General features: G+C 36.6%; 1 protein-coding gene across 1 annotated transcript in view; it reads left to right on the forward strand.

Annotated features, from left to right (window-relative positions):
• The window catches only part of vsnl1a (visinin-like 1a), a 47254-nt gene that overhangs the window by 6886 nt on the left and 14739 nt on the right, over positions 1-25629 (forward strand). Inside the window, exon 2 of the mRNA XM_055186487.2 lies at positions 708-874. Within this exon, the coding sequence (XP_055042462.1) occupies positions 713-874 (162 nt within the window). The 5' untranslated portion in view covers positions 708-712. The remainder of the gene's footprint in view (positions 1-707; positions 875-25629) is intronic.

The following is a 25629-nucleotide window of genomic DNA, read 5'->3' on the forward strand; positions in this document are numbered from 1 at the left end:
TATCTATATATCAGTGGTTCCCACCCTATCCCTATATATCAGTGTTTCCCAATCCTGTCCCTATATATCAGTGCTTTACAGTCCCGCTTGTATATATCAGTGGTTTTCAGTCCTATATATCAGTGGTTTCCAATCCTATCTTTATATATCAGTGGTTTCCAATCCTATAACCCTATATATCAGTATTTGACACCAGTTTTAATCTTTTTTACCTGTTACAGATGGGCTCTGCTAGACATTTTATTGATTATAATGGAGTTTAGTTGGTTAAGCTTTGAGATGTCATGCCACCAGTGTTTAGTGCAAGCTTGCATACATAACATTTCATGATAATTCAAAATGAACATACAGTATTTTTTGTAGGGTATAATTTTAAAACCAATTCACACTGGTCCAACAACAACCAACTCCAATAAACACCAACAAACCCCAACATTCTAAAGTCTTATTTACTTTGATCCCAACAGGTGTTTCTTGGATCAGTGTGAATTGGCCTTTATACAATATGATTAACCATGAAGTTCTGTAGCTCAGCTAGTAGAGCACACTGCTAGTGACGCCATGGTCATGGTCATTCAATACTCTGGTAGGTTACAAGTGTTACAGTGTATCCCTTGAATGTGGAAATGTAATGTACGTACTTGTCAAAAATGTTCCTTTCTAAGACAATGTGAGATCATTGCAAATCTGATTTCTATGCCTTGCAGACACCATGGGGAAACAGAACAGCAAGCTGACCCCTGAGGTAATGGAGGACCTGGTGAAGAACACAGAGTTTAATGAACATGAACTTAAACAATGGTACAAAGGCTTCCTGAAAGATTGCCCCAGTGGCCGACTTAACCTGGATGAGTTCCAGCAGCTTTATGTCAAGGTAGGGTCCCTTGTTACTTTATGATACATTTTTCTACTTGCACCGACTTTTTGTTGGTCTTGTTCCAGACTGGCGAGGTCATTGAGGATTGCATAAGATGCACCATGTGATTTATAAGCGACTGTGGAAAGGCCCTGTGAGTCATTCATAGTCTGGCACCAAACTTGGTTGTGATCTCAGGGGCTGGATATTCATATAGCTGAATACTTTATGCCACATCAGGCACCATAAAGGCAAAAGGTGTTGACATGACTTGCTTCGGGTTTGCAATCTTGTCTATTAGGCAAAGGAAAACAGATATTTCATATGTTCAAAGTACTATAAAACTACCTTTAAGGCAGTTGAGTTTACTTAACGGCCATATTGGTAACATCCCCGGGCACCTGTTTCCAGTCACTCAAGTATAGCAGCTATCTTTGTGTATGTGAACAGTAAATGAACGTAAAAGCCTAAATGGTAGAGCAATGCATTAAGAGTTAAGATGTTGTGTGTTCGATATAGGAAACACACACATGCAGTACTACAAAAGATTTTGTACAGTAAGTTTCTTTTGATAAAACCACCTGGCAAATGTGTAAATGTATGACATAATTTATGAAATATACATCAGTGCTGTTATACAGATGAGAGAGAGACAGTCTGAGAAAACAAATCATGCCATTATGCCAGATGATTTCTGCTAACACAATAACCACAGGCCTCGCACCTCTTCTTCGAAACCACAATGAGGGGTAGTGGTTTTCAGCAGAGAGATATGAATAAAATACTTTTATTAAAATCCAAAGGAGATATAGTGCAGGAAATGGGAGACCTTGCATTAGTTGTTCCTGGAGGCTGACAGGAACATTGTGCTTATAGTGATGACGCCAGGTGTTTTGTCTCTTAGGTACTTTTTCATTTACCATGCCATGAGGAAAATGTATTTGTAGGTTTAATACTTTTCTTTTAGTATAAAGCATGTGTGTTTTTTGTACCTTACTTGCATGTGCAATTTTTATCATTAATGATAGTGTTGGAATAGCTAATTATTAGCTGTTATTTGCTGATAACTATGCTATATTTTGTATGCGATTAATCGCGATTAATGTTTGCCCAGCACTAAAATAAATATATAAAAAAGCATTTAAATTCACGTCGCATTGGAAGAAAAACTTTGTATGCTATAAACAAAACATAGATTTGAAAATATTTCGATAAAATATATTTTCAACTGCAAAAATATAGGCTACTTTTCATTTTATGTTTTATACATTCTGGTACATTTTATACAAACTTTTTATATTTTGGCAAGAATAAAATATATTTTTGGACATATGGATTGCAAAATTAGAAATGTATTTGTTGCCCCTGAAAAAAAAATTCATTTAATTTATTCATTTTTTTTAAGGTAAGTGGTCGCAATCAATTTATTTAAGCTACATTTAAAAAAAAATTAGAAATACAAAACAAAACAAAAAACTTTGTTTAAATGTAGCTTAAATAAATTGATTGCGTCAACTTACCTTAAAAAATTAAAAATTTTTCAGTCTTAAATACATTTTGAAATATATATAAAGGTTAAAATGAAATATATTTTCAAAATATATATATATATTTTATTAAGCTTTACTTTCTGTGTATTTAGCATAATAACATATTTTTGGCCAAATAAATTTATTTTTTTGCCTAATAAAATACTATAATGTGGCTTTAAATTATGACTTAAGCTTATTGCCTTACCCTTTATATTTACATTTTTCTGAGGCAGTAATCTGGGCCCAGAAATAAGCAAGATTTGTGTGGGCAAAGCTTGGGAGGCTTCTGGCATCGTCTTTCTCTTTGTTTTTGTGGAAGCCGTGTTGGTTGCTAAATTTAGCATCTTTTAAATGATTCATGCATTTTCAATAATAGGTTGCCAGACAGGGGAAGAAATCAGACCTATGGAAATACTAACCTGTCTTTGAACTCGCTCTGTTTTATCTGAAGATATCTGATACAGCTTGTAATACTTGGGTTCAGCTCCTTTTACTATTTTGGATTGTTGCAGACAGGGCTGGACTGGGACAAAAAATTGGCCCTGGCATTTTGGCCCACACCGGCCCACTAGGATCACAAATCTTTGTGCAATCTTGACTACTAACTCCATATAATGCTTAAGTAGAAAATTATAAGAGCTGACATGTGACATTACAAAAATGTAAGCGCTGTAAAAGACTTTGCAAGTTTAAAAAATCTTAGCCAGTGAGGGTGCAATGTTTAAACTAACCATTCTGACCACCTTATGATAACACTGAGACCTGATAACTGTGTATGAAGTCGCAGTCTCACGGCAGAGCCACAAGTCCCATTACAGTGTTTGCAGAATATTTGATCACTTTTTTTCTGAACACCTTTTACCAATTCCAAACCACAGTAATTTTTGGTTTTTGTGTATATTTTTCTTTTCATCCTATTTTATGACCTTGCTGCCCGAATCAGGATTTTTTGTCTAATGGTCAAATCTCAATTTTGCAATTTCCATGAATGACATCTTTCTTATGGACATCAAATAATGATTTTCCAGTGTGTGTGTTAAAAATTTTTTGTCCATTTTAAATGTAAAAGAAAATGTGCCTAATAATTCTGCCCACCTGAATATAAGGTGCCTTTTTCTCAAGCCAGCCATCATTAACAATAATGTAATACTTATAAATGCTTTATTTACATCATTAATGCTAGTTATTAAGATTAATTTGTTTTGGAATTAGTAACTATGTTTGATAAAAACTGTGATCAAAAGTTTGATGTAGCTACCTAATAATTCTGCCCACACTGTCTTTTATTGCAGTGTTATCACTGTCATTTTAAAAACAGCTAGCCATTGGTCTATCACTTGTGTTTTTGACTGCGTTTTTATCAAGAGGATATCTAACGAAAGCAGTTCTGCTGACCGAACGTCAATTCGCTTCTCAGGCACAATGACGCTGCATGCTTCATAAAACAGCCCGAAAAGTTGTGATTGGGTTAGCCAAATGTCAAATATAAAAGAACCAATGGGCTGCTGATTAGGTGTCTCCTGGGGCGGTCTGTCAGAAAAAAAATCTTACGTGAACTTTTTGGTAAAATGCAGTACATTGCCACCGCGCCTTTTAGTGCCATTAATGAATTACGTGAAAACAGAAACAAAGAAAGAAAGCAACGGGCCGCGTTGCGCGATGCACGAGTGTTATGGGCTGGTCAGACAGAAATAGTGTGAGATGTTTGATGCGTCGTGTGTATGATGCTCCTCCTCTGTTTCTCGTGTCAGATGCAGTCCACACTGACTGCATCTGACACAAGAAACAGAGAGGGAGGGGTGGAGCCTGTTAAGAGATGATTGGGCCAGCCCAGTGTCAGTATGGAAAATTAACCAATGGGCCGCTGTCCCTGCTTTCTGTGACGGTCGTTGGCCAATTAAAAAAATCATATAGGCTATCCACCAGCCCCCAAGTGCGTCGGCCCACCGGGCATTTGCCCGGTATGCCAGATTACCAGTCCAGCCCTGGTTGCAGAGGAGCTTTACAAAAATACATTTAATAACAAACATTAGAGAAATAAAAAAATAACAATTATAGAAACAGGAAAAAGAATGAGATATACATTGTTTTCATGTATTGTATATACTTAAGTACATAAAGCAACCTGCAATTTTATGTTTTAAACAGTGATGAACTAATGATGATGATATACAGGCAAAAGTTATGGATTGCTGCTTTAGCGTACAGCTTAAATTCACTTTAAGGTGCTCTGGCTAAAATTGTCCGACAAGTGAATATATGTCAATAAAATGACTGACAGCTGATGGTAAAGCAAACATGCTAACTCTTATATGAGAACAATCCAATATGTGTATTTTCATTGATGCATTTGACAGACTCTTTTCTCCAAATCGACTTTGTATGTAATGTAAGAGTTTACTAATTCATATGAATTTATACGAAGTGAATTGTACAAAAACGTACGAATATTAGAAAAAACTATATTAAAACCCCACCCCAAACCCCAACGTCACAGGGGTGAAAGCAAAAACGTATGAATATATCATACAAAATTCATACAAATTAGTCACCTCGTAAAATACATACGAATTGTCATGATATTGCCTTCAAGGTAAAAACATTTAAAGTGTTCCCTGGGAAAAATAAGTGGAGATTTACTGATTAAAACCATCATTGTACCATTTTGTAGGTATTTGTATACTACAAAATACCTCAGATACCTTTTTCTAACTATAACACTGTCGTACTAACAGCATGGTAAATTATTAACCTTGCGGCTCAGCGCTGTGCAACATCTCTGTGATTAACCTGCCAAAAGTCTCTAGAGTAGATGTTGGTAAATAGTGTTAGTAAAATCCTTTTGTCTGTTGATGTTGAATGGTTTACTGTGGTTTCAGATGTTATTACCGTCACAGCGGTGATGAGGTTTGTGTAATGGACTTTCGGTTTGTGCTAAATCAATCACTTGTGTGGCTCCTGAAAAGGGGTGGGGGGAGCTACAGCTTTGGGTAATGGGGAGGCTTGTTAGCTTTACCAGTTCGACACCAGTATGTTACATCATCTCACCTGACAACTCAAGACCTCTGTTTAGATCGAACATCGCCCTATATCTGATCTTACGGCACATGAATGAGGAATGACAGGACAGACTGTGGTTCGGGGATTTGGCGTGGCATAGACGATGATGTGGATAGACATCTTCTAGTCAAAACCTAGGTGCAATACAAGCTCACTGAAGCTTTATTTAAGATTTAATGGATTAAAAGTGTGAAGGTTTTTATCACATGAACGAATTCATCAGTAATTGCATATGAAATTGAGTTCATGAATTCTTTCTTACGCTCCACATGAGAGAAAACTGCTCTTAAAGCTATTTCATTAAGTCTTCTTGTCTTTTTTTGCCTTTAAATGCCCTTTTCGGGTCAACCGCACACACACAGTCATACATCATACACACACACATTGTCATGTATGACCCTGTCTGTAAAATCCAGGTCATTAAAGTCTGATTCCAGTCATTGATTTCACATTCATTTCAATCTTTGACATGGCTTTACTCAGTCAGTATTAAAGATATCAAGGTTATATTTACACAGAACGTTCTTTATGTAGGATGATGGTATGTAGAAACAGTAAATCTCAATAAAATGACTTTAGCTGGGTTTTCACAGACAGGGTCACAAATAATATGTAATACATCACACATCTGCACACACAGTTATATATTATACCAACACACGGCAGTCATACATTATACACACACACGAGCAGTTATACATTAAAACACACACACACACACACACACACACACATGCACTTAGAAAGTATGTTACACACAAACACGAACGCACGCACGCACGCGCGCGCGTGCACAAATACACGGGCAGTCATACATTATACACACACACATGCAGTCAGAAAGTATATTACACACATGCACACACATGAGGACATTTCGTAGACGTAATGGTTTTTATACTGTACAAACTGTAAATTTTATTCTATTCCCTTCCCCAAACCTTAACCTCAAATATCACAGAAACTTTCTCCCACTTCAAATTTTCAATAAACATAATTCTGATTTATAAGCTTTTTTCCTTCAACCTCAAAATGTCCCCACTAGGTCAAACTTTTACTGGTTTTTCTATCTTTGTGGGGACATTTGGTGATAACATAATAATTACCAGGTACACACACACACGGTGATATATTATGCACACATAAATAAAAAATATATAGTCTACACAAGGTGTCTCCAACGTGGTGCCCGCACAGAGTCTGTGAGGTGTCCGCCAAAGCACATTCTATTAATAGTCTAAATTGTAATATTTATTTATTACATTTTTTTTTATATTAGTTTGATTTATGTATGTTAACATTTTAAACCATACTAAACTAATACTAGACTATATCAAAAAGTAGCCCTCCAGATTGTTTTATCCATTGTGGTAGCCCTTGTTCACAAAAAGGTTGGAGACCCTTTATCAATGCACTTTCACCATCACAGCCAAAGTTTTCCAAATTTAGTAAATGATCTCATGCACTTTTATTTTCCCATGCTGAGCACAAAAACATGTTCAGTCTGTCTGGATCTGTCTGTTTCCTCCAGGACATCATTCACTTCAGTTACTCCGTCTAAAGAGACAGAAAAATCAAGGCAGGCATCTGGAATTTATTTTTTTGTTTATTGCACATTTCTGACTTATGTCTACTTTAAAGGGGATATATGATGTTGCTAAAAGAACATTATTTTGTGTATTTTGTGTAATGCTATGTGTTTATGTGGTTCAAACACATTATTATCCACAAACTATACATTTTTGTTACTACTCTATGCCCTGCCTTTCTGTAACGCAACACATTTTATAAAGCTCATCGTTTTGAAAAGTGCTGTGTGCTCTGACCATAGACTGTAAAAAAAGATGGACTAAGCGTCGTCACCTCCCTCCATTGTAATGAATTGAAGCCAAAAATGTCCGACCATGGTCTCCACCACATGATCTCACAAACTTCCGTGGGATAGTCACGGAATTTTTTGCTAATTTTTCCATGCCATTCTCACGGATCTCTGCATTTTTCCATGGCCCTGCCACGGACTATCTTTTTCCATGGCATTCTCACGGATTGGTTACTCAACTGCTTTTTCCTATTTTCAAACCATTGTCGCTTCGGTTTAGGGTTAGATCTGGGGTTTGCGTTAGTATGTCACTTTAAGTATTGGTTTATACTATTTTTTCTGCTTTATTCTTCTATATTTTCTAAACTTTAAACAATTGTCACCTGGCTTTGGGGTTAGAGTTGGGTTTGGGTAAGGATGTGATTTAATGTAAATCTAACCCTAAACCGAAGCGACAATGGTAAGAAAATAGGACAATACAGTTTAGTAACCAATCCGTGAGAATGCCACGGAAAAATGCGGAGATCCGTGAGATCAGGTTGGTCGCCGCCATGTTACGTAAAAACGTCAGTTTGGAGCCAAGGCATGCACAGAAGGAATCGTCCGTGGAGCCAGAGGCGGAGCCGCGGTATCAAACTTCCGCTCGCGTGACCAATTTAACCACGCCAATCATAACGACAGCCCCGTTTCTATAGCATGAAATTACTAGCTAAAATGAAACTTATCACAAAAATGAACACTTCAACATATATCAGCGTGATAACAACTACTTGAAAGGACCAAAACCATCTTTCGGAAACTTTTATGGGAAGTGTAAATATTATTTTATGTAGAGCAGAGTCCCATTTGTTTAAATGGATAGTGCGGGGTTTGTGACTTGTACTGAAGCCAGCCACCAGGGGGCGATCAAAGAGCCAGCAGCTTCACTTTTCTAGACTTATGAGGCACACCCGGCTCTGACTAGCTATCCGGTGCGAAAATGTTATGTTCCGCATATTTATAATATCAGCATCCTAAAGCAGAGCGTCTTCATGACATGGCAGGGGTGGCAGTGGCGGAGCCAGAGGGGTGCCCAGGGTGGCACTGTCACTGGCCACCCCGTGTGCCACCCTAAATTTAATGCGCTACTTTCACTTAATCGCTATGTTTATTTTCGACCTGCAGCAGCGCAGCACATTGTTAAAAACAAACATTATGAATACGAACCCTCCCTGCGGTCGCGGCGCAAACTCTTTATTTTTCAATCACTGAGCAAAGAGACTTGGATTACTCTGCTGATTTTGGACATGCAGATATGATTTATACATCATTTAAAGTTTAATCATTTAAAGTTAAAGTGTCATTTTTTGTGTGTCTATAAAAACTGAATGTTGTGCTTTTCACAAAATTAAGAAAATATACATAATGCGCGTTCTGTTATCTCTCCATCAGTGACGTCTTTTCAAAAACGCGTCAGAAAAATTACTGTAACGAATACTTTTCATATCATCAGAAGACAAATGTCCTGTCTACATAATGCTTGGAATCTCTTTAAAATTATGTAAGTGAAGTCGTACATTGCTAATACTAGAGCCTACATGATTTCACCATATATGGAAGTGTGGTAATTTTCTTGTGGACTGAATAAAGTCTAAGATTGTCGGTCCTTTCACAACAAAACCCAGCACCATGTTTTCATTCTTGACGTGATCTTTATAGGCTACTGTATGATTGTTAATTCGACTGGATTGCCACATTGAACTTGAAAGCGCGACGCCCATATCCGATAGTGCGCGTGCACAGCCAGAGCTTAAACAACTTCATGTTCGCGTCTTTTTTGCTTAAACGGACAAATGCTCATATGTCAAAATAGCTGTTTTGGTGATTTTCATAAACATTTGGTTACTGTACGTCTTAAACGAATAAACATTTTATTGCATTCGGTCTTAGCCTAACATGTTGAAGTCTGTCATTAAAGTTAATTAAATATAAAAAGAAAAAAGAAAACTTTTGCATCCTTTTTGTTGAGCTCTGCTATTTGAAGTAAGTTTAAGGTTTATCATGGAGTTTAGATTTCCTGATCTTTTGCTTCATTAAAGGGATAGTTCACAAAATGAAAATTCTGTCATCATTTTTCAGTGGCGAACCGTGAGTACTTCAGCTGGGCCTTCAAAATATGCAATGAAGTGCAAATGCCTCTCCATGCGCAATTACGCATGGCGCAATAAATGAAAGTCACAAATTTAATGGATAGGTTCTACTTACTACACCGCCTTAATTCTTAAAAACAGGAAAATGGAGACAAGTGAGCATGGGGGAAAAAACACCAAAATAAATTGAGAGTAGTTTGTTTTTCATAAATTTTAAAATTCAGAATATAATACTAGGCGATTCGTATTTCGTTAAATCATACAGTGAACGTGTAAAAATTCTGAGCACGCAAAGTTAAATTACAGAATAGGCATCGTTTGCCTTTAAATGCAGTTTTAAAGTTTAAAATTACTTTAATCTAACTGATAAACACAAATACAGACTCTGCTGCTCTGTAAATTTGCATTTCATTTTTGTTTTTTGTAAATATATATTTAGCTGTAGGATAGCTTGTTAGTCTTTTTTCATAAGGGGAAATATAGCACCCTGCGTTCTCAGTGCACCTCCTTGTGGCTTATAACTGTTATATTTTGCGGGCTCGCAAAATCCCTAGCCCGAGCCTTTTACCTCAGCCCTATCAAACTAGCCACAACGTCAATCACGTTTTCTGCCATTTACCTCAACCACTCTCACCGCAGAGATTCGGGCCATTAGACGGTCTATGATTAGGACTTCTTCTTCTTTGGTGTTTTACGGCAGCTCGCATCCAGCTTGTTGCATGATTAGGACTTCATGAAGGCTTACAATGCTTTGTTTTTTACCCGCCCACTTGAAATCAAAGCGTGATTGGTCGATTTGCCCGTCACTCTCCGCACCAAAACACATAGCTTGGCCTTCCTTGGGATTCTTGAAGTCCTAACCAATGAATGAGCCAGTTTACCGGGCCTTAATAGAGACAGACGATTCTGATTGGATATGAACCTGACAGTAAGCTTAACTAGAGGTCGACCGATTTATCGGCCGGCCGATTAATTGGCCGATTTTTGGCATATTTTAAAAAATCGGCTTTGGCCGATTTTGCTGCAAAACTAGGCCGATTAATAGGCAGGCGCATCTGCGGGCACCTAAGCGCTGTTGTAGAACTCGTGACGCTGCCTCTTGCTGCAGGCAGCTCGCTCCCGTCTCGTGTGTGTGCAGCCATGCCTTGTTCACAAACAGCTTTACTAAATGATGGCGGATCGCGCGAATTAAGCAGCCAGTACAACAGCGCGACAGGCTTATGTCTCGCGGTGCATAGTCCGTGCAAAGATTAGGCTCATTTCATGTGATTAATGAGTGATGATGAGTTTTGTTTGCGTGACAGAGAGAGAAGAGCCGCGCGTGCAGGCTTATGTCTCGCGGTGCATAGTCCGTGCAAAGATTAGGCTCATTTCATGTGATTAATGAGTGATGATGAGTTTTGTTTGCGTGACAGAGAGAGAAGAGCCGCGCGTGCACGCTTTCTGTCTCCCTGCTTTTATTACTCAAAACAAAACTGACTCGATGGCGAAAGGTCGGAAGACCAAATCATATCCACAAAGGAAATGTTTTTCGTGTTGTTACAGTAAGACTTTGTTTACAGTTTTGCGCTGCTCAGCCTGGATTAGAACACAGCGCGTCCGATTCGCGAACTGACTCCTTTGAACGGATTCGTTTGAATGAACGGTTGAAACAACAGATCTGTCCCAACACTAAACTCACAAGACGTCACTGTCAGCACAATCAGTCACTTATAGCGTCTCAGAAATGAGAATGTAAATGTGTTTAGAAAGATTTGCCCTAAATAACAGTCTCAACTAAAAACCATTTACTATGTTAACTTTATGATGAATAAATATTTTATCAGGTCTACCAAATAAGGATTTTATCCTACAAAGCAATACAAGCCATGGTAAAAAACTGATCAAAGATGATGACAGCAGAGTGTCAGGTAATATCTCTGTCTGATAAATGCATGGTGCAGAGGAGGTTGTAAAACTCTTCAGAAAGACCAGTAATATATTTTTAAATACTTTGACTTAAATAGTGACATTTTTGCATTTAAAATATCTGCTAATAATGATGAGAACCTTTTTATTATTATGTACATATATACTTTGACTTAAATAGTGACATTTTTGCATTTAAAATATCTGCTAATAATGATGAGAACATTTTGATTATTATGTACTAGGGGTGTAACGGTACGCAAAAATTACGGTTCGGTGCGAACCCCGGTTTTGAAGCCACGGTTCGGTTCATTTTCGGTACAGTAAGGGAGAAATGCAAACATTAAACTGCAGGTTGTTTATTACTATAAACTTTTTTTTACAATTTGTTTACACTTTTTTAAACACTTTTTATTAAAATATAACATACAGAATATATATAAAATGAAAAAATAATAAATAAAATACTACTGCAAAGTTCTTTTTTTACATTATTTTATAACAGAAGGTAACTCTTTTCTTAACCTTCTCTTAAACTTTTTCTACTAAAACCTTGAACTAACAAATTCAATTCCTGATTACATTTATGAACTATTAGCCTACATTTTTGCCACCAAAAATTTTCTGTTTTGATTTATTTTGGATTGTTTAACTCACAGTATTGAATTGGCTATGTACCATCTCTGTATAAAAATATTATTACTGCTCTATGTGTAACTGCATAGCAAGCAACATGATGATATACTTATTATACACTCATTTTGAGATTAGTGAGTTGCATACCTAGCCATCTTTGATCTTTTGCATGTTTCTCCTAATCTTTGCTTGTGTCGTCAATGTAAGCTGTAACGAACCCCTCCGCAGCTGAGTGACAGCTGAGTAACCCCGAGTTACAGCTCTTCTCTGTCCCGACCAGCTGATCGCATTGGCACAATGATATGATTGACGTGATGTGCAGATGAAAAATCTGATCATGCATTCCTTATTCTCGCTGTCACAGAAAGCGCGTCTCATGAATGCGTAGCAACGAAAGACGCGCATCCTCTCACGCACTTTTGAAAGAACAAAGCAGCGCGTTGACACGCGTTTAACATGCGCTTTTAGACACGACACGTAAACGTTTACATCAATAATCAAACGCATATACAACTAAGTAAATAAAAATCTTTCTGCGGGCCGAATTATGTTATATGTTTGACAGAAGACTTGCGCTGAACGCGGAGACTTCCGCCACTTAATATGTTCGTGCGGAAACGCACGTATTATGTTCCGCACAGGCGCACACAAAATGCATTCGGCCTTTCGGTGCACATGTGCACCGTGCCGAAAGCCCTGAACCGAAACGGTCCGGTTCGAATACACGTACCGTTACACCCCTAACATATAGAAAATCGGCCAAACATATCGGCCATCGGCTGCCCCGATTTCAAAAAAATCGGCATCGGCATCGGCCAGAGAAAAAGCATATCGGTCGACCTCTAAGCTTAACGTTAGAACATAGATGAGAGAAAATATATTACATGTATTAAATTAAATTAAATATAAATATAAATTTAAACATGTAAAAACATATTTTTATTGAATACTTTATTATTTATTAGTATTATTATAAAAAATATTTTTAATAATTTTTTTAGGCCTTCTCTGAAGGCGTAGAAGGCCCTGAAGGTTCCCCACTGTCATTTTTACATCCTTATGTTGTTCTAAACCTGTACGAATTTCTTTTTTCTGATGAACACAAAAGAAGATATTTTGATGGTATGCACACAGCTGTTAACCATTGACTTCCATAGTAATAATAAAAACAACATGATGGAATTCAATGGATTGTGTGCTTACCATCATTTGTCAAAATATCTTCTTTTGTGTTAATTAAAATAAAATACAGGTTTGGAACAGCATGAGGGTGGGTGAATGATTACAGAATTTTAATTTTTGGGTGAATCCCTTTAACAGACAGTAAATCAGATGGAAGAAATACAGTAGAAAGATTTCAAATTCACCCTTATTATGTTTACATAATGCAATCAAAAGATTCATTTATGCTTTCTTGATACATGATTACACGTCATTTTCTTTTATGGACTATGGACCCCCTAAAGTACCTTTGGCCACCCCCTGGCCACCCCATAAAAAAAATTCTAGTTCCGCCACTGAGGAGTGGCAGCGAATATCAAAGTTACGCCTTCAGTCTTTGCGTATACATATGGACGTTGATATGCAAATCTTCCCACACAGTGACGTAGATATGTGAGGCCGTGTTTTAATGAGGCGTTTTAGAAAGGCGTGGATGAGCCTTCACTTCATCTCTTTGGGTTTGAGACTTTAATCTTGTTGACTTTCTGAATTTTCTATAGCTTTTAACACTCCAAAGATAAAGGAAAACACGAAATCCCATCATATGGCCCCTTTAAATAAATCATGATAATTTTCCTCTCTGCTTGTACTTAAATTGCCATCATGTGTAGACTGAAATACTAAAATAGAACAATAATTTATGCAGTCAAGGCTACATGCAAAATATGAGGTTTTTATCCTTTGGTTCATATCGTGGTATCAGTGCACATTCACTAATCCATGCAAACACTATTGCTCCTCTGTCACACATTTTGTGGTGATGTTTGAAATACTAACTGACCGACTGATTTAAGTTTTTGCTCTAATAGACATCAGATTACATAACAGAGTAATCCATCCATAAGAATCCATCTGTACGACAGGTCGTGTAAGTACAGTCTGAGACCAGAGAAGGCGTCCCTGGATGCTGCAATAAATGATGTGGGTAGATTTATTGAAGTATCCATTTTGTTTAATGATAGCTTTGTGGAGAAGATGGAGGACCTCTGTGTCACACAAGGTTGTCTTTGTGAAAGAGATAAATTGCCTTCCTGCGATCAATAAGATGCCATCTTATTCCTCATACACAATTCTTGTAAGACGACCTATCAGGGATAATTAGTCATCTTATAATTGTTTCATTTTCTAATCTGTTTAGCATCATTGTTATTGCAGTGCAGTTTAATAACAAGACAGAAAGATTATGGCTGTAGGAAGGGGGGTGTAGGGAAAGGGCACATCATACTGTATGTCTGGAGAAGCACTGTGACTATATGTCACTTTTACCTCCACTATTGCTCAAAATCAACACATGTTACATATTTTACTCTTTGAAAGAAAATGAATTAGATTTTCCCATTTCCCAGTAGAAAAAAACAAATATGGAAGTCAATAGGTACCTCAGCTGAATGAACGATAATATCAAGCAAGTGATTCTCACACACAGCTACCCTTTAAGGGACATTTTGTGTCCTCTCCATTAGTCTTAACATATGTGTTGGAGGGATGACCCCAACCTCCCTTTGTGCCTCGTGTGATGTCCTGTGACGCATGGACGGTTGGGTGGAAAAAGCTCTGATGTTTCTCTTGATTAGCTGACGTTCATTCGCTAGAGCAGCCTGGTGCTTCTCTTCCCAATGTCACCTCAAGGTCTCCCACCAGCAGAGTCCTGTGATTTATGGTCAGTCGGGAGCAGTCATTTAGTTCCCGTTATTGATTAAAATATTAAATTATACTTAGTCAGTTAATAGGCCAATGATATAAATAACATGCCATTGTTTAATTATTAGGTGCGCCATTTTGTGTGGATTATACATTTATGCAACAATGCTCTGTAGTACGTCTCACTTAAACAAAAACATTAGATTTTGTTACTCAAACCGCATGCAGGTGCACAGAAGACTTAATTGACTTGTTAATGTATAGGACCTTTGTGTGCATTTGTGTCTGTCTGTTTGTTTGTATGTATGTAAATATGTGTTAAAAGACACTTGTTAAAGATGTATAATACATTTTGGTGTCCCAAGGGTACATATGTGAAGTTCTAGCTCAAAATACCATATAGATAATTTAATATAGCATGTTAAAACTATATTAAACTCGAAAAGATGGCGGCCACATGCTACAGACAAGATTCAGAGTAACGTTATGTATTATCTTTGGATACTTTAACTTTGGTTACTCGTATAAACTACCAAAATGCCCCCGTTAAGGAAAGGCCCGACACTGGAGGAGTTCGAGGAGATAAAGCTCTCTCTCTATTCCCTGTGCAGCGATGTGACTGCGGTGAGAGCGCAGCAGGAGCAGCTCTTGGGGATACTGGAGGAGATGAAACAACTACGCCTCCTGAACGCGGAAAAAGACCAGCGCATTGAGGTTCTCGAGCGGCGAGTGGATGAACTGGAGCAATACTCCCGCGTAAATGATGTGGTCATCACCGGCATTAAGATCAGGCCGCGCTCTTATGCGAGTGCGGTGGCCGCGGCCGGCGGGGAGCTTAGCGACCAGGACACACAGTCGATGGAGCAACAAGTTGTGTCCTACCTCCAGAGCAAGGGGATAGAGACGGACCTGGAATACATCGAGGCGTGTCACCCACTGCCCACGAAGAACGGGAGACCACCAGCGATCATTATGAGGTTCACAAACCGAAAAAAGAAAATAGCACTTCTGAAACAAGGACGCAAACTGAAAGGCACAAATGTTTTTATAAATGAACACCTGATAAAGAAAAATGCTGACATTGCGAGGATTGCACGACAACTTAGAAAACAAGGCAAGATTCAACAAACCTGGGTAGCAAATTGTAAGATCTTCATCAAACTAAATGGGACACCGGAGGAAGCAAAAGTTTTAGTGGTGAAGAGGATAGAAGATCTTGACAAGTATTGACATTGATGCAGCATTTGGTATCAAATAGCTTGTGACTCACATTATCAAAATGCTAAACACACCAAGAACACAGACTACGCCAAGTATTGATTTAAACATGTTACAGAACATCCTACAACATCAGCAAAAAATGGATCTGGGAATATGTGAGTACAAAGAGCACACCAGAACAGAGACAGGTACTGAGATTGATCCTGACAATAATTTTTTCTCTTCGATTATCAAAAACTGCAATTACTTTACCCAAGAACAATATGAAAACAGTGTAAAATCAAAAGATTACTTGTCAATAATACATTTTAATAGTCGGAGTATGTATACTAATTTTGAGGCTATCAAAGACTACTTGGGACATTTTTCTCATTCATTTAGCATTATTGCAATTTCTGAAACCTGGCTTAATGAGGATAAAGGTATTGATTTTTGTCTTGATGGCTATGATTTAAGATATACAAATAGAACAAACAAAATAGGAGGTGGGGTTGCTTTGTACCTACATACATCTGTTAAATTTAATGTTTTACCTGAAATGACCATAGTTGTGGATGGTTTATTTGAATGTATAACAGTGGAAATTCAAAATGATAAAAAGACAAATATACTTGTAAGCTGTGTATACCGGGCACCTAGTTCAAGTATAGATAACTTTAATGAGTGGATGGGTAAACTGTTTTCTACTGTGACCCAAAAGAATATATTTATCTGTGGTGACTTTAACATTGATTTATTGAATCCAACCAAACAAAAAAATGTTGATGACTTCACTGACACAATGTATAGCTTGTCTTTGTATCCAACTATAACAAAACCGAGCAGAATAACGTCACATAGTGCCACAATTATTGACAACATTTTTACAAACATTATGGGAAATCAAATCAGCAGTGGCCTATTCATATGTGATATCACTGATCACTTACCTGTTTTTACCTTGTATGACTGTAATTTTAAGAAAACAAATGACACTATGACAAAAATCTCTAAGCGAAAAATTACAGAGGACACGATTCGTGCCCTAAACAATAGTTTAGAGCTCCAGGATTGGACTACAGTTTACAGAGAACTTAATGTGGACAATGCTTATTGTTATTTTTTAGATATCTTTATTTCCTTGTATAATAAACACTGCCCTGTGAAAGAACATTTTATAAAGGAAAAACATAAGAAAAGCCTCTGGATTACGAAAGGAATAATTAATGCCTGTAAAAAGAAAAATAACCTCTATAAATTGTTTATTAAAGTAAAAACCAAAGAAGCAGAACAAAGATATAAGAAGTACAAAAATAAATTAACTGACATTATAAGAACAAGTAAGCAGTTATATTATCAAAAAAAACTATGTGAACATAAAAACAATATAAAAGGAACTTGGGATGTGTTAAATAGCTTAATTAAACAAGGATCCTCAAAGCTGACATATCCTGATCATTTTATTGATGAAAATGGTGAAGATTACAATATGAGGAATGTAGTAAATAAGTTCAACAATTTTTTTGTAAATGTTGGCCCTAAGTTGGCTGCTGATATTTCAGGAAGCGGGGTCGAAAAATCAACTATTGAACGGAATCCCTTGTCATTTTTCCTCTCAGCTACAAATGAGCAGGAAGTGACAAATATTGTGTGGAAATGTAAAAGTAAGTCCTCCACTGACTGTCATGATATCAGCATGACATTGATTAAAAAAGTTATATTGAATATTGTAAAACCATTAACCTATATTTGTAATTTGTCATTCCAGACTGGCTGTTTCCCACGCAAAATGAAAATTGCTAAAGTAATTCCACTTTTTAAAAATGATAATACACATGCTTTTACTAATTATAGACCAATCTCTCTCTTGCCCCAATTCTCAAAAATTTTAGAGAAACTCTTCAATTCTAGAATTGAAGAGTTTCTCGAGAAACATCATGTAATTAATGATGGTCAGTATGGCTTTAGGACAAAGAGAACTACCTCTATGGCAATAATTGAAGCTATTGAAGAAGTCACTAATGCATTGGAGCAAAAGAAGTATGCAGTTGGTATTTTTATTGACCTAAAAAAAGCCTTTGATACTATTGATCATTCAATTCTATTAACAAAGATGGAAAGATATGGAATTAGGGGGCTGGCTGGAAATTGGTTAAAAAGTTATTTAACTGGAAGGTCACAGTTTGTTAAAATGGGTCAGTATTTATCAGATACTCTTGGCATTTCTTGTGGTGTACCCCAGGGGTCAGTATTGGGGCCAAAACTGTTCAATGTGTACATAAATGATATGTTTGACGTATCAAAGGTACTTAAATTAATTTTATTTGCAGACGACACAAATATATTTTATAGTAATGATGATTATAATGAGCTCGTAAATACGGTAAACAGGGAACTAAAGATAATAAAAAAGTGGATGGACGCAAATAAATTATCCCTGAACATAAATAAAACTAAGGTAATGATGTTTGGGAGTTGCAGAAAAATGTATGAACAGAAAATAAGTATTGATGGTACCCAAATTGATCTAGTGAATGAGAATAAATTTTTAGGAGTAATAATTGATAGTAAATTGTCATGGAAACCCCATGTAAGATATATAAAAACAAAAATCTCTAAAAGCTTATCAATTATAAATAAAGCAAAACTCTATCTTGATAAAAATGCACTCCGTATTTTATATTGTACCTTGGTATTACCGTATTTTACTTATTGTGTTGAAGTGTGGGGAAATACTTATCAGAACACAATAAACCCTTTGATTATATTGCAGAAAAGAGCTGTGAGGATCATTCATAAGGTTGGTTTTATAGAACATACTCACAATCTGTTTACGCAGTCAAAGTTGTTAAAATTTGATGATCTTGTACAATATAATACAGCAATGGTCTTATACAAAGCATTTAATAAATTATTACCCCCTAACTTACAACGTTTTTTTAAAACTCCAGTGCGAACTCATAATTTGAGAGGTTTTGGACATGTTTCCATACCGAGAGCCCAAACCACACGTAAATGTCACTGTGTGTCTGTATGTGGAGTGAAACTTTGGAACAGACTGGACTTGCTATTAAAGCAATGCAAAACTATTCATCAATTCAAATTCTTATATAAACACTGGATCTGGTCAAAATATAGAGATGAGGGTCTTTAACTTAGATTGTTGTTGTACTCTGTCTCATAGTGTGAACATGTGCTCAGTGTTTCCTTACCATCGTTGCTATATGGTCCATTACATTGTTGGCATTGTTTACTTCTATTATATTGTGTCATGTGTCTTATAGTGTTAACATGTGCTCAGTACCATTTACCATCATTAGTATATTGTCTTTTATCATTGTTGGTATATTGTCTATTATTATCGTTGGATATTATCCGTTAATCATGGTTTGGATTGTATGTTTATTATTTTGTTGGAAACAATTGCTGTTATATAAACTAATTTGTTATTGTGGTAACGCCACCGTGATATATATTTTTTTAGTTATTTTTTTCAATCTGAGAGCACAGTAAATATGAAGCCTAAATATTAATTACAAATGGTGACGTAGGGGTGGGATTAAATAAGTTGTCTTCTTCCCACTCCCTTTCAGGCAGAATATGATTATTATATCTGTATATTTGAATATTGTATATTTGTTTGATTGTTATTTTTTTTTTCTCTCGTCGTTTTTTTGCACTATATGATTTACCATATTGTCTACTGCCTGGAATAAAAAAATCTAATCTAAATCTAATCTAAAATTGCCACTTTGTAGGTGTGAGAAAAAATTTAGTGTCCTTTTAATTGCAAATTAGTTGACCTCTGTACTAAATGGCAGTGCCGTGGTTGGATAGTGCAGATTAAGGGGCAGAATTATCCCCTTATGATGTCACGGGGGGAGCCAAACTTCAATTACCTATTTGCTTGCAGAGAATGGTTTACCAAAACTAAGTTACTGGGTTGATCTTTTACACATTTTCTAGGTTGATAGAAGCACTGGGGACCCAATTATAGCACTTAAACATGAAAAAAGTCAGATTTTCATGATATGTCCCCTTTAAGGAATAGTTAACCAAAAATTTTAAATTATGTCATCATTTACTATGTTGTTACAGCCTGTATAAACTTGTTTGTTCTGATGAACACAAAGAAAGATCAGAAGCCTCCTTGACTTCCATAGTACTCTTTTTTCCTACTATGGATGTCAATGGGGCTTCTGATCTGTTTGGTTACAAACATTTCACAAAATATCTTCCTTCATGTTCATCAGAACCAGTGTTGGGGCTAGTTACTCAAAAAAGTAATATATTACGTATTACATATTACTCTCAAAAATAGTAATGCCTTACTGTACTTTATTACTCTCTGGAGAAAGTAACTAGTTATATTACTAGTTATATTACTAGTTACATTTTTTTTTCTGGACAAGAATGTTTATTTGGGCAAGCCACGGCCAAGAAAATGCTGGCTTCCTTACCCGCTACCGGACGTGGGGCACAGTGTTCGGAAAAACATTAAAGAGTGTGCCCTTCACCGTCAAGTTATTTTCCTTCCGTTGAACATATACAAAATAATGACTGAATCTCCACCCGTCGAAACTAGCTTTCTGTTGCTGGGAACCTTCCTCTGAAAAAGAGCTTGCCGTTGTTGACGCTTCCATTTTCCCGATCTGTCTTTGAGTGTGCCGCTGCCGCTCTGTGCTGCTGGGTGCCGGGCGTCGACCAATCAGTGATGTTAAATGATACCTTGTGCCAAACTTAGACCAATCACTGTTCCATTCACGCCCTCCTCCCCTTCCCTTTTGTTCTCTGTGTTTTGTGCCTTGTGTGATGAAGGTGCTACTGGCGACTGTAACTCAAGTAACTAGCTCAGGAAAACTGTAATAATATTACCATTTTCAGACGGGTAATGCCTTACACTACTAGTTACTGAAAAAAGTAATATTATTACAGTAACTAGTTACTTTGTAACTAGTTACACCCAACACTGATCAGAACACAAGAGGTTTGTAACAACATGAGGGTGAGTAAATGATGACAGAATTTTATTTTTCATTCACATTAATCTCTTTAAATGATTCATTCAATTTACTCAATTTTTAAGGTAAGTGGTTGCAATCAATTTATTTAAGCTACATTTTAACAAAAAATAGTAAAAATAAATAAAATAAAAAACTTGTAATGTAGCTTAAATGATTGATTGCAACCACTTACCTTAAAAAATTGAGTAAATTAAATGAATCTTTTTTTTTCAGTAAACTCACAGTTGACTTAATTACAAATCTGAGCTTAAAAACTTTGAGATTTGAAATTTGAGATTGTTTTAATCGCCTTAAAAAGTTTCTAGTTCTTAGAAACACCAGCGAGTATATATGAAATTCAGTTAAATTTGTCATTTTTGCAAGAATTAAGGATATTAGTTGACATTGCCTGTGAAAACCCAGCTTAAGTCACTTTTTGTGATTTACTACATAAAACACCATGTAAAAAGCATTATGTGAAAATGCAGCTTTGGTATCTTCAATATTGACTTAGTAAGTCCATGTCAAAGAATGAAATAAATGTGAAATCAAACTTTGAAGCTCCTAATCTCATAATCGACTATGAGACTTTATTATTTTTTACTGTATTTATTACAGTATTGGAGTTTCAAATCAACCTTCATTGTCCATGTACAAAAATGAGCATTATGTTATTTCTATAGGAGTGACTAAGAATTAAACGCATAGAAATAAAACGTGTTTACATAATGGCATCGGGCTGTTGTAGTAATGGAGGGGTAAAGTTAGCCAGGCTCAATTATTTCATGGGCACATTGCCCATCTAATTCAATGAGTGTGCAGTGGGAGGTTGATTATATATGACCCATGTGTTTCAGAGAGGAAAGGGATGTCAGTTATATTTGCGGTGTTGACCCACCTTCTCAGGACATTACTTTAACTTAGTCATTTTCCTTTTGAGACCTTATTATCTGCCCATTAAAATGCATTGAGCTTCACAGACCTAATGGCTATTTAATATACAGTATCATACAAATGAGAAGAATGTATTAGGCTGATAGGCATGTTGTATACCTGCATACTGATATAGTAGAGATGTTATAGACTGCATTTATACTGATTGTAATGAAATATATTTTAAGTTTAAATGTGATTAGATCACTGATAAATTGGTTAACTAAAGGGTTAAAATGTTTTTTGCTGTCTAAATCTGTTGTCTCAGAGCAGTCAACGGTTGTCCACTAAAATATGTTTTTTAAAATAACTAATAGTGGCACACATCAAGCAAATTACTACATCGAGCATTACAGTCCAGCCACAGAAAAATCTAGACCGAACTGCCGGGCTAATCTGTATTATGACCCCACATAGCACTGCAAGTGCCATGCCGATACTAAACTACCCCAGAGACCCTTAAATGTGGCTTTGTGAACCAAGCTGACAACTTTATTGACTGATAAGAGAAAGAAAAATGCTGTGTCTTTGAAATGTCTACTTGGAACATCAGATCATTTCATAAGTTGTCCCCAGACAGATATGTAGGGATGTGCATTATGTCTCAGAAATTGCTAATTAGACATTTATTGCCATAACATGTCATTGATACTCAATCATTCCAAGGCTAATTAGACAGTGATTTGCAATTCAATAGGTATACAGTTCATTTCAAAGAGCTTGAATTTGATCTGCAGCTGTGCTATTACTCACAGAAAGGTTAAGTTGAAGAAGTGCTTTTATTGATGTTGTCAGTGACAGCAAGAGTCTTTGCTGACATGTCTTAGAGTCTGTATTCATTTCAAAATGTAAGTTATTGTCAATTATATAATCACAAAAAAATCACTACATTTCTGATAATGAAGATTTTTTTTTCAAACTTTTAAAGTCTGATGTATTTCCAGCACAGCTGTTCAAAGTGCACCTATTATGCCCATTGTTAACTCTTTCACCGCCAGCATTTTTTTAAAAAAAGTTGCCAGCCAGCGCCAGCGTTTTTCATGATTATCACAAAAGTTTAATGCCTTCCAGAAAATGTTCTTCTTTAACTCTTTCACCGCCAGCGTTTTTAAAAAAAATTGCCAGCCAGCGCCAGCGTTTTTCATGATTTTCACCAAAGTTTAATGCCTTCCAGAAAATTTTCTTCTTTAAATATATAAACATACAATATACCAAATGAAAGAACAGACCCTCTGCTTTCAAACAAAAAAAAAACTGTTTCATCCTACCTTCAGTGATTCTTTTGTAATCAGCTTTTGAATATGGGTAGGTTTCTGCAAAAACACCACATTTTGAGCAAAAAGCAGAGATAATTCCTTTTTTGTGACTTTTCATAGAGATCCCATTCAGAGCGATCTTTAAAACAAACACGGACATGCAGCCGCTTGCCATAGGGCAATACTTCTGGGTTTAAAAAGTTGCGGAAGAGTGGATAACAGGCCACCTGGTGGATAATAGCGGTATTGCGGAAAGACGGAAATACTCATCATTGGCAGGGAAGCGTTTTCTCTTGATCTCGTCAATGGCGGTGAAAGTGTTAAAAGATGTAATATAAGTCTCATGTGTGCCCAGAATGTGTCTGTGAAGTTTCCGCTCAAAATACCTCACAGATCATTTATTATAGCATGTCCAAATTGTCCCAATTTGGGTGGGAGCAAAAAAAGCGCTGATTTTGTGTGTGTGTGTGTAACTTTAAATGCAAATGAGCTACTCTTTCACACAGTAATTTCAATAAATTACCATGAATTTACCAAAATCCAGGAAGTAAACTGTTGCCTACAATCTGTGTGTTTGTTGTAGTCAAAGAAAAGACGTTATGATTGGCTCAAAGCTGTCAGCACGGTATGACGTTGTCCATTCGAAATGCCGGTAATCTTTATTTTTTGTCCACATAGCGTTTACCAGTAAATTACTGGTAATCTTACAACATCTCTTACTGGTAAATTGGCAGCACTGATTTACCGGAAAGGTTCTGTTCACACATGACCTGTTAACTGCAATTTACTAGTAAAGACTGTATGTGTGAAAGGGACTAGTTAGCTTTCATTTAAAATAGATCTGATTCCTGTGAATACAGTCTGAGACAATAGTATCTCACTACTGAGATATGGTGGACAGCGTACAATTCGCTGAGGGCTGAAACTATGATAATTCAGGACTGTCAGTCAGTGGGCATGGGCGGGGCTTTATCAGTGTGATGTCACATTAACAAGAAATCAAAAGTCAGTGGCGACCGGTGATTTCTTTTTTTTCGAAGTTCGTCACAACATGTATGTAATTTCAAAATATGTGTTCTGTGCGTCGCGTGAACCTATGTGCATCACGTGTCTTGTCAAAATAAGTGCCTGCTGCAGACGCGTCTAAAGGGTTTATGATAAAAGGGACGTTCGCGTTTGCCAGGTACTCACATAATCTCATGCGTAATCACAGTTTACTGTTAAGGGAGTGTCTTGCATGTATTTTGTGAATGTGAGCGTCTCTTTTATCATAAACAGTTTTTACGCGTGTGCAGCAGGCACTTGTTTTGACAAAACACGTGATGCGCATGGTTCACATGACGCAACAAACATATTTTGAAAACACGAGCAACACACGATACTAGTTTTGAATTTGCGCCCCTCAGAAGAGTAGTCACAAGCCGCCACTGTCAAAACTACATATCTAATGAAACTGCTTTCGTTTAATGGAGATTGAAAAAGGGGAGTAAAGGTAATTTCTGGCAAATTACATAACAGTGTCTAAATGGTGTTTTAGTTATGATGTGTGAATGGTAGTGATACAAATACAAATTGAGACGCTGTTGCATGTTTGAACAGCAGTCGTGATTTACTACAAAGTTTTGCATTACTGAAATTTAAGGTTTCCTGGTTAACAAAGCAAAAGCTTGACCTGCAGGTCAGAATAAGTACTAAACAAAAATGGCAAAAAAGTGGCAAACAGTTCATTGAAAGCAGTAATTAAGTAACAATAAAACAACTCAAACCAAGGATGCTATAATGCTAACATTGGTTTACATAATCCATATTACAGTCATAGTGATGACGGACATCATCCTAATGTAAAAGGTACAGTAGTACAGATGGTGCTCTGTTATTGCTGAATATGCAGAAAACTTCTTCATTAGCTTTTGTCATTTTCACTGCAGGAAGATGACATCAAGTCAATGTGACATTCACCTTTTAAATGCTTGCCTTGGCCTATCCAAGTAAGTAACTTGTGTCTGTTGTGGAGAGGTTGTATAAATTATAGCACATTGTTTATTCATGATTCAGCTGCTTGCAGAGAAGCACTTTGCTTCGAAAGGAAGAAGAAAGCTTTTTGAAATGTTCTTATGTCGAAGAGAATCAGTGACGTGAAAGTCATGTTGGTTTGTGAGGTATGGCATTATATTATTATGTGACACAGTGTATAACTATATATTGCTAAAATAAGCTAGATGTATAGGCAGACTGTGCCAAACTTGTAAACATTTCCTTTTTAGATCGATCATTGTTTTGCTCTTCCGTTTTAAATTGCACAGAAAGTACATGACACACCTTTAAGCAACCATACAGGGTACTATAAAAGATGAACCATCAGCTGAATTTGATATATTAGACACAATGTATCGATCATAACACCTTTGCCAGCATCCTGAAAACGAGACAGTATA

The sequence above is a fragment of the Misgurnus anguillicaudatus genome, chromosome 18, assembly GCF_027580225.2.
Source record: "Misgurnus anguillicaudatus chromosome 18, ASM2758022v2, whole genome shotgun sequence".
In the NCBI taxonomy this organism is placed as follows: domain Eukaryota; kingdom Metazoa; phylum Chordata; class Actinopteri; order Cypriniformes; family Cobitidae; genus Misgurnus; species Misgurnus anguillicaudatus.